The following is a 10,466-nucleotide window of genomic DNA, read 5'->3' as shown; positions in this document are numbered from 1 at the left end:
CTCCTTATCTTCTTCTTCACGCACGCACGTCCCTCCTATGGCAAGCTGTGTGTTAGAGGATCACCGTTGTCAATGGCTACCATCCTTCCTTTCAGTGAAAATGGTCCAGGTGTGCTGTCACCGCACGGTTAATCATCTGTAGGTTCTCGATCATACCGGAATAGGATTTGCTATCCTTTTGCGTCTGTCACTACGCCCAGCACTCGCGAGTTTGAAGCTTGTCACAATCATCCAATCCTAGAATCCTACTAGGAATACCACAGACAAGGTTTAGACTTTCCGGATTCTCAAGGATGCTGCCAATGGATTCTAGCTTATACCACAGTGATTCTGATTAAGGAATCTAAGAGATATTCATTCAATCTGATGTAGAACGGAGGTGATTGTCAGACACACGTTCATGGATTGAGGAAGGTGATGAATGTCACGGATCATCACCTTCTCCATAATTAGGCGCGAATGGATATCTTAGATAGGAACACGCATGTTTGAATGGAAAACAGAGATACTTGCATTAATTCATCGAGGCACAGCAGAGCTCCTCACCCCCAACAATGGAGTTTAGAGACTCATGCCATCAAAAGGTACAAAGTTCAGATCTAAAACGTCATGAGATGCAAAATAAATCTCTAAAAGTTGTTTAAATACTAAACTGGTAACCTAGGTTTACAGAAAATGAGTAGACTATGACAGATAGTGCAGAAATCCACTTCTGGGGCCCACTTGGTGTGTGTTGGGGCTGAGACTAAAGCTTCTCACGTGCCTGGGCTGTTTTGGGCGTTCAACGCCAGGTTGTAACCTGTTTCTGGCGTTGAACTCCACTTTGTAACTTGTTTCTGGCGCTGGACGCCAGACAGCAGCATAGAACTAGCGTTGAACGCCAGTTTACATCGTCTATCCTTGAGCAAAGTATGGACTATTATATATTGCTGGAAAGCCCTGGATGTCTACTTTCCAACGCAATTGGAAGCGCGCCATTTGAACTCCTGTAGCTCAAGAAATTCCATTTTGAGTGAAGAGAGGTCAGAATCCAACAGCATCAGCAGTCCTTTTTCAGCCTGAATCAGATTTTTGCTCAGCTCCCTCAATTTCAGCCAGAAAATACTTGAAATTACAGAAAAACACACAAACTCATAGTAAAGTCCAGAAATATGAATTTTGCCTAGAAACTAATGAGAATAAACTAAAAACTAACTAAAATATACTAAAATCTATATGAAATTAACCCCAAAAAGCGTATAAAATATCCGCTCATCACTAAGTAAGGGGTAAGTCAAACAAGTTGGAATGCTGTTCTATCCACAAGTTCCAATCCGCTCTTGGGAGGATTGGTGTTAATGACTAGAGAGCAATCCAACAATAAATCCAATTACAATCTTTCTCTTGAGCATCCCAACTCAAGGGTTTCTTTCAACCAACTCCCCATCAAGTTAGGGAACTACTCACTCATTGTAAATGAAGAATTCATAACATAAGAAAGGGAATTAAAGAAAGACATGATAAATAATGATCAAAGGATTAATTGAAAATAAAAAGTAATTCTTGTATTTAATAAATGCTAAAATAATCCAATAGTAAAATTAAGTAAATTAAGGAACATGGAAGAGTAAGAGACAAGTAAAGAAAACGAACTAGAATGTCGAAGTCTTGATGAGGCAATAACTCTTCTCAATATCCCAATGCAAAACAATGAACATAACAAATCCTAAAAACTATGAATGTGTAGAGAGAAAACCTAGAGGAGAGGAAAACTAGATTTAAAAAACTAAAACTACGCGGAATGAATGTTGTTGTTGGTTTCTGCATGTTCTTTGGCTCTAGTCTGCTTTTCTGGGCCGAAAACTGGGTCAAAATAAGGCCCGAAATCGCCCCCAGCGATTCTTCAGATTATGCAGATCGCGCATGTCACGCAGTCGCGTCATCCATGCGGCCGCGTCATTCGGCTTTCTGCTTTGCCACGCGGTCGCGTCATCCATGCGGCCGCGTCACTGCGATTTCTTTTCTTTCGCGCGGTCGCGTCATCCATGCGCCCGCGTCGCTTCTCGCTGGTCATCTCCTCAATCTCTTGTGTTCCTTCCATTTTTGCAAGCTTCCTTTCCAATCTCCAACTTATTCATGCCCTATAAAGCCTAAAACACTTAATACACAATTCACGGCATCGAATGGAATAAAGGAGAAATAAAATACATAATTAAAAGTCTCTAGGAAGCAAGTTTTCAATCATGTGATAACTTTAGGAAGGAATTATAAATGCATGCTTATTTAATGAATAAGTGGGTAATGATCATGATAAAACCACACAATTAAACACAATATAAACCATAAAATAGTGGTTTATCAGAGCTTGTTTCGCCTCCTCCTACGTATCCTCCTGATATGCAGTTTATGATCCCCCTTGTTTCGCTCTTCTGGCTCCCTTTTGGTTTCTCTGCTTTTCCGTCCTTTGATATATTTGTCTAGGAGTCCTTGTCGAGCTAACCTTTCCAACAGATCTTTGGTTATCACGCATTCGTCCGTTGTATGTCCGTACTTCTGGTGGAAAGCACAGTGCTTGCTTCTGTCCACAAATTGTTGATCTTGATAACTACCTGCTCTGGCGGGAGGTTTAACTATCTTGGCGTTGAGGGTTTCTTTGATTATGTTCCCCCTTTTTGTGTTGAATCTGGTGTAGGTATCAAATTTTGGTGTGAGCTTGAAGGGTTTCTTTTGTTCTTTCTTGCTCGGCGGCTTGAACGTCCTTTCTTCCTCCTTTCTGGTCGGCTATTTGTCCGCTTTTGTGCCTCTCGTAGTTCCTCGATCTCCATCTGGCCTGCAACTCTCTCTCGGAATTCCTCCAACGACTTGGGTTTGGTAATTGCAATTATTTCTCTGAACTTCCCAGGCCTGAGTCCAGTCTTAAGTGCGTGTAGGTGGACTTTAGGGTCCAAGTCTGGAATCTCCATGGTGGCTTCGGCGAATCGGGTTAGGTAATCTTTAAGGCTCTCATGTTGTCCTTGCTTAATTGTCCCGAGGTAATCCGATCCGTGGACGTATATCCTCGAGGCAGCGAAGTAGTCAATAAAAGACCTCGCCATGTCCTCAAAGGATGAAATTGATCCTGCAGATAATTTAGAGAACCACAGTAAAGCAGCACCATCAAGGTAAGTGGGAAAAGAACGACAAAGTATAGGTTCATTATTAGCGCCGTTAAAGAACATCATAGATTGAAATTTTTTAATGTGAGCTCGGGGGTCACCAATCCCCTTATACGGCTCTAGGGAGTTAGGCAACACGAAATTCTTCGGCATCTTGAAGTTTGTGATTTCTTCGGAGACGGGGTTGTCTAGCGTCAACTTTTCCTTTGGCAGGGTGATGCTCAAGGGGTCTGAGTTTCCCAAGGCCGAGCTTTTAGAGCTACTCTCCTCGTGCTTTCCTGCATTATTCTGTGTGGAGAGCTCGGCAAGTCTTCGAACTTCTGCTTGGAGCTCGGCCATCTGGGCTAGGAGCTCGGCTTGGTTGAAGGGTTGAGCTCCGTTTTCAGCCATATCTGGAAGGTCAAAATCCCTGCACAAAAGAAAAGGAAAAAGGGCAATGTAGGAGTAAAAGTGGGGTTAAATTAACTCAGGGCCCCACGGTGAGTGCCAAATGTTCCGTCCTATTGTTGCCGAGGTATAGCAACCCTTCCTGCTTGTGACTATGCTCGAACGGGAGAGTAATACTTCGGCTGAGGAGAAACACCGCGGCGGGAGCACCTGCAAAAAGCACTCCAACGCTCAAGTAAGTAAACAAGAGTATGAGAGAATAATGAAATAACTGAGAGTGTGTTCTGTAACCTGCTTTACTCCGTAGTTACTTATCTGTTTATATAGGCGTTAGGAGCTGTTTAGTTAGAGCTTGTTTAGGGATTTTCCGTGTTTGCCGAGGTTATCTTGATGACGTTAATCCTAGTCAGTTGGGATTCTGAGTTCTGTTTAGGTCCTCGGATTTGGTGGTGTTTGTTATTTATTTGATTTTGTTTGATGAGATACGCTTCATTGACCGAGGTTTTAGGCTACGTATCAACTCTTTATATTATAAGCGTATCGAATCTTGACTATATCTCGGATGCAGTGCCCCCGTCCCACATCCTCGTACGTATCTCGGATGCACTGATCCATATCAAAATATAAGCATATCTCGGATGCAGTGTATCCGTGATGCGCTCATGTTCATATCTCGGGTGCACCCAAGATATGACTCTCAGATTCCGTATCACAGAATGGGATCAGTGCACCCGAGATATGTTTATTTTTTGGTTTCTCCCACTGTATCTGAGATGTAACTAATTACGCATTTTGGTAAATTCTTTCACGTTTATTTAAATCAGTAAATATTATATTTATTTAATTTAAATAAAAATTCCTTTTTATTAACTCACAATATATACATACGGCTAACTATTATTCGATGTTTGTATGTATTTTGGTGAGTTGTAAACACTTTTAAGTTTTAAGTGATGGGAGAGAGCGAGAGAGTATGTACGGTACAGATACATACACTAGTGTACAATAAAAATCAAACGAAAATTTAGGTTTAGATTTTTTTTATGACATTTAGGTTAGATTTAAAATTTAAATATTAATATTTATTATTGTAAATAATTTATGTTTTATATTCAGTTAAAAAAATGAGGTAACAATTAGGTCACGGTAGATTTTGATTCAAATTAATTAGTCTTAAAAAAAATGAATTTAGTCTTTAATATTAATAAACGGTAGATATGTGATGTTTTTCTATTAATTTATCACGTAAAATTTAATGATGATACTTTATATGTATTATTACTTACTGTAACATGTATATTTATAAAAAATAGTCATACAAATAATAATTTTTGGAATAAAACTTTATCTGTTTTAATAGGATTTGTAATAAATATAGAGTAATTGATAAAAATGATATAAAAATTTAAAATAATAAATATTTTACTGTCTAAAATTATATTATTTTTTTTACTCATATAACAACAGAACATATCCCACTCTAAATAACGAAATACATAGACAATTTTATTTTATTTTATACTAAAAAATTTAATTAGCATAAAATTAAAATTTTCAAAAATCTAATTATAACCTTACTCTTAAAAAAAATGAGGTGGCCGTGGCGAGGATGGTGCAGCGAGGTTAAAAAAGAGAAATGAAATGTGGTCTGTCTACCACTACGGTAGTCGGTAGACCCGTTTCAACTGATTTTGGCGCTTCACCAAACGACAGATCCACACTCACTTTCTTTCACAATCATCAATTCATTCTCATCCTCATCCACCGCATTGCACCGAGAGTTAGTCACTGCTTGCGGCGGATATGGCTCGACACTACTCTTGGCCTTCTGATCGCGCGGTACACACATTATATACCAATTCCGCATTCCGATTCACTTCGCCTTGCTGCATTACGCGCTTTCACGCTGCTTTTTTCTTTTTGTTTTCGTTTTCAAATTCGATCTCGTATTGTTTTTGTTTTCGAGCTTGTTTCTTAATACTACTTGTCTTGCGTACGGATCAGTAACTGTATATTTTGCTTGCTCTGATCTCTAATGCCAGGATCTGCGTCGGTGAGATTTGTGATGCCATGAAATGCTAAATATAGAAGATTGATTGATAACCAGATAATTATGGTGCCATGAATTTTGTTAAAACTGCGCTGAATTGTGTTAAAATGGCTAATATTAGGATAGTATTACTGTTTAGTATGCCTATAATTTCGTAAGGTTATGCTGGTACACTTTTTGACACCTTGCCAAGATCGTTTACGGTTGAGTTTTCTGAGCATTTTAAGAATCAATAAGGAATTGTAAATTGCAGTGGAGGTGGAATAATTGGGAAAAATATATATAGAATGAGAATGTAGACCGAAAAGTGAAAAGTGCCTTTTTGATTAAACATCCAGTCGGATTCAATAATCTTTCAAATGTCATGATTAATTCTTGTTGTAACCTGCAGGTAGCTGAAGTGAGACGGATAGTTTCTAGCATGGCAGGGGTTACTAAAGAGGAAGTTCGAATTGTGGCATCTCCCTATCGAATTTGTCCTTTAGGGGCTCATATTGATCACCAGGTACTTCAGTATATGTCTTTCTATTATGACAGTACAATTTTAACTCAATGTTGATCTTGAACAAGTTTTATCGGAAACGTGACTATGCAATACGTACTGGAGCTGTTTACTCCTTCAATTTCCTGGCAGCCTCCTCATGTAATTTCACCTGAAATTCGAATGAGTTCTATTGCACTTTGCTACTTGCAGGGTGGGACTGTTTCGGCTATGACATTAGATATGGGAATACTTCTAGGGTTTGTCCCTTCAAGAAGTAGTGAGGTAATTTGACAACATTCAATTTACAATCTTGAAAAACATGAGACGACATCTGCAAATTTGTTCATTTTGAAGCTAAGCATGTTATTAGTATCTACCTTTGCTAAGCATATATGCATAGTTTTCAATAGTAACATGTGTACTGATTATTCATAATACCTTCCACTGTTTAATAAATGGTCCTTGGGATTTTACCTTGTAGGTGTCACTTATTTCAGGAGATTTTGAAGGGCAAGTTCGGTTCAGGTCTGTCGGGGATCATAAAGTCTTGTTTTCTCCTAAGTATTTTGTTGAAGTTTTCACCTCATCACTTGTAAAATTATCCTGTCAGCTGCAATCATTTGGATGTGTGCCACTTCTGTGGAAACAATTAGTGTTACAAGACATGTGAAGAAATAGTTAATGAAGATGAAATATCATCATTAAGTCTTACCAATGGAAAAATGAAGTAAAGCTTTACTGACTATCATTATTTATATGGCTGGATGTTGGGTTCCCTTTTTCTTTTTTATTTTATTGGGAGTGTGTGTGCGTGCAAGTGTGTGTGTGTGTCGGGTGGAGGGGGAAGATTGCACCAGACATAATCATTACGTCCAAATTTTTACAACTTGGGCCTATTATCAATTGTCATACTAACTAGCTCGTTGGCATTTCAACTGTCAGTTATGATCTTGTGCTATTCTGATTTTCATTGCATCATGTTGTTGTCTTCAACTTGCTGAATTCCATTGTATAATAGGTATATCTTCCACTATATTTCCTTATGTTGAACTTTAAAGTCATTGGTATTTGATAGAGTTGATGAGATTCAACAGCCAATACAAGCCACCACTGAAAATGGGAACTCAAGAAAAGATTCTTCTGGGCAACAAGAACAATGTAAATGGGGGCGTTATGCTAGAGGAGCTGTATATGCTCTACAGAGTAGAGGAAACAAACTTTCTAAGGTCAGGGATACTGCCATGAAATATAATTGTGGTCTTTTTAATGTAGATCACCGTATGCAAGTTATTTCCATCATTTTGAAATATAAACCCACACATCCTTGTCCGTACATTTACAGGGTATCTTTGGATTAATATCTGATGGTGATGGCCTGAACAGTGTGGGTCTAAGCTCTTCTGCTGCAGTAAGATAGTGATTTCCCTGTTTACTTTCTCTTTCTCTGGTCCTTACAGTTATGAAAAGTCTGAATCAAAGGGCATTGCAATGAGAATTGAAATGAATTTCATGAAAAGAGGATCAAACATAATGCTTACTAGCAAGATTCGGTTCAGAGTATGGGTTGGGGATGTTTGGATGGGAGGTCATCAGGGAAACTGCTATTTCTTTTCCTCCCTCATATGGGGAATTCAACTTTCATTGTTTAACAGGCCGGAATAGCTTACCTCATGGCTTTTGAACATGCAAATAATTTAGCAATATCTCCCACAGAGAATATTGAATATGATAGGTAAGTTTACCCAAATCCATTTAATCAGTCAAAGTGAATTTATAATTAGAGCATCCGCATATGTATGCGTGGGTGTTTGTAGGTCAATACTATTTTCACTCTTCTGCTTCTTATTTATGTTATACCTCTTTATGCTAGCTAGTTACTCGTACTATGCATAGCAGTGACAAATGCTTTTGAAATGTTACGATCTAAGTTTGAATATTAAGTTACCGACTTATGTTCCTAATTATCTAGTGATATTTGATGATAACCCGTAAGTGATTTCTCACTTCAGGTTGATTGAGAATGAATATTTGGGTCTGAAGAATGGTATAATGGACCAGTCAGCCATACTACTTTCAAGCCATGGTTGTTTGTTATGCATGAATTGCAAGGTAATATCTGGATTAAGGTGTCTCCGTTGCTACTTCTAAATGTGTTGTTATATGTTAAAAGCGTTATCAGATCTCCCTGTTTGGATTTTGGACGTCTGATGAATAAATGATACAGAATACTATCAGAAAACAAATGCATTTATATGTCTGTACAACTTTCCCCTCAATTGTTTTTGGCATTACTCTGTTTCAAGTGTGTGTTTGGTATATGCAGACCAAAGATTACAGGCTTATACAACGACCAAAGGTCCAAGAATACAAGAAGAGTGGGCAACCAAAGGGAACGAAAATATTGGTGGCACTCTCTGGGTTGAAGGGAGCTTTGACTAGCAACCCTGGATATAATGGGCGAGTTGCAGAGTGTCAAAAGGCAGCACGCGTTCTTTTGGAGTAAGTTTTCTTTTCCTCTTGGGAATCCATTACTTTTCCTTTTTTCCATTATATTCAATGGAAAAAGTTAACCACTAGTAGGGCAAACAAATAACAAGTAAGGCTAATTACAGTTTTTTTTTTTTTCACAATTACCAAAACTACATGTGCTGCTGCAGCCCCTTGGCATTTCCCTTTTAATTTTTTTCTCTGGAGAATTTGGCAGGATAATCAATGGCCCTGAAGGTTTATGTTTGATATTTTGTGTTCATTCTGCAGAGCATCTGGAGATTTCACAGCGGAGCCCATCCTATCTAACGGCTAGTAACTTGACTTCTCACATTTTAACTTGGATCTTTTTATCATTTATCTTTAATGATTTATCAAGTCGTCAACTGATCTAAGTTTATCTCTGTTTTTACAACTGAGCAGTTAAACCAGAAGTTTATGAGACTCACAAGGTATAAAGCATTAATGTGCTAAAACCCAAAGTGTACATAATTTTACCTATCTTGTTCTATTTGTGTGATGTGCAAATGTCCACATTTATAATGAACACTCTGCAGGCATATGTGTTTAATAAACATGAAATGTATTGCTAAATAAATGCGTTGGTTGTTGAAATATAATTTTGAGCAAGGGCACTAGCACTCGGCAATCTCAATCTTACCACTTTGAATATTCAAAGAACCGATAAAATTATGCATGTTATATGGACATAGGCAAAGAATGATTACCCGTGCCTGCACCTTTCTAGTTGATTAAGTTAATCTACCACATATTCTTGTTCTAGGTTGTTTACTAGTGTTATTGTGTCCTTCATATGTATTTGTTCCTGTTCTATTTAAGCATGACCACATATCCTGTTTTGTGCAGTGCAAATTAGATAGCAATCTAGCCAAAAGAGCTGAGCATTATTTCTCTGAGAATATGCGGGTTGCAAAGGGTATAATCTCTTTAATTGATTTGATAAATCTCAAACTCAGGCTATATTTGTGTACTGATCGCTTCAGCTTTTGTGCTTGAATGTCATTTACTTAATATTAAACTCAGGAGTTGAGGCCTGGGCAAAGGGTGATCTAAAAGAATTTGGAGATCTCGTTTCAGCTTCTGGTCGAAGTTCAATTCAAAATTATGAATGCGGTATAGCCTGAACCCCATTATTTGAATTTCTGAACTTCCATCTTGCTGCAATCTCGAAGATATTAGCATTGCTCATTGGATAATTATATTGATGTGAAATTATGTGTTCCAAGGTGCGGAACCACTGATTCAATTGTATGAGATCCTTTTGAGGGCTCCTGGTGTATTGGGAGCGCGCTTCAGCGGAGCTGGGTTTAGAGGATGCTGCATTGCATTTGTGGAGGCTGACCTTGCAGATGAAGCTGCATCATTTGTTGAGAGGGAATATCCCAAGGCCCAGCCTTTGTTGGCTAGGGAAATGGAATTACAAGGACAGACATCAATTTTTATATGTGAATCTGGTGATTGTGCACGTGTACTTTGAGTTTGAGATAGCACACATGCTCTGAACTATCTTGATTATTTTTTTTTTGTCGTAATTTCAATTTGCCCATGACGATGTAAAGCAGGTCTATTCTACTTCCGAGAAACACGGTTTTGCTAGTAATAATGCATCAATTTGGAATAAAATTTTGATTATATCTACGAGCCGAGTAAATTCCCATAATGATCCTGAGATTCCAGTCGTTACTCAATGTAGTCTCTGAGATCCCAATTGCACCATTGTAATCCTCCAAATACAGCTCCGGGCACCATAGTAGTTCCTTGACAGTTTTCCGATGATGAGTCATCATCAAGACGCTGACATGGCCTCATTTTGTCACACTGGATGGTGCCAACGGCTAGTTGAGCTGGCACAGTTTCAATTTATACTTAATGTGGTCCCTCCCTCTATATTTAACTCTAAATT

The 10,466-nt window shown here is 38.4% G+C and overlaps 1 protein-coding gene across 3 annotated transcripts; it reads left to right on the top strand.

The window, feature by feature from the left end:
• Positions 1 to 5,117: 5,117 nt before the first annotated feature.
• Positions 5,118 to 10,201, top strand: LOC112732363 (galacturonokinase). Of its 3 annotated transcripts, none has more exons than XM_072212103.1 (14): positions 5,118 to 5,360; positions 5,963 to 6,076; positions 6,266 to 6,337; positions 6,537 to 6,580; positions 7,131 to 7,281; positions 7,398 to 7,439; positions 7,708 to 7,787; positions 8,065 to 8,164; positions 8,379 to 8,554; positions 8,813 to 8,853; positions 8,966 to 8,994; positions 9,410 to 9,479; positions 9,587 to 9,676; positions 9,790 to 10,201. In XM_072212103.1, the coding sequence occupies exons 1-14, from the start codon at positions 5,325 to 5,327 to the stop codon at positions 10,038 to 10,040; spliced, it is 1,296 nt and encodes a 431-aa protein (XP_072068204.1). In that variant the 5' UTR covers positions 5,118 to 5,324; the 3' UTR covers positions 10,041 to 10,201. The 3 variants fall into 3 exon arrangements, with proteins under 3 accessions (XP_072068204.1, XP_025636851.1, XP_029147486.1); XM_025781066.3 differs by having other exon boundaries at positions 7,398 to 7,463; XM_029291653.2 differs by having other exon boundaries at positions 5,352 to 5,574; positions 7,398 to 7,463.
• Positions 10,202 to 10,466: the final 265 nt, after the last annotated feature.

Source organism: Arachis hypogaea, chromosome 13 (genome assembly GCF_003086295.3).
Source record: "Arachis hypogaea cultivar Tifrunner chromosome 13, arahy.Tifrunner.gnm2.J5K5, whole genome shotgun sequence".
Lineage (NCBI taxonomy): Eukaryota > Viridiplantae > Streptophyta > Magnoliopsida > Fabales > Fabaceae > Arachis > Arachis hypogaea.
The sequence above is the reverse complement of the archived record's forward strand: the minus strand, read 5'-3'. Positions and strand labels throughout refer to the sequence as shown.

Bases quoted from the DNA above. Each gene is read 5' to 3' on its own strand.
- LOC112732363 (XM_025781066.3), top strand. From the start codon at position 5,325: ATGGCTCGACACTACTCTTGGCCTTCTGATCGCGCG. The intron at 5,361-5,962 runs GTACACACATTA...TGTAACCTGCAG, and splicing joins CTTGGCCTTCTGATCGCGCG to GTAGCTGAAGTGAGACGGAT. The intron at 8,555-8,812 runs GTAAGTTTTCTT...TTCATTCTGCAG, and splicing joins GCAGCACGCGTTCTTTTGGA to AGCATCTGGAGATTTCACAG.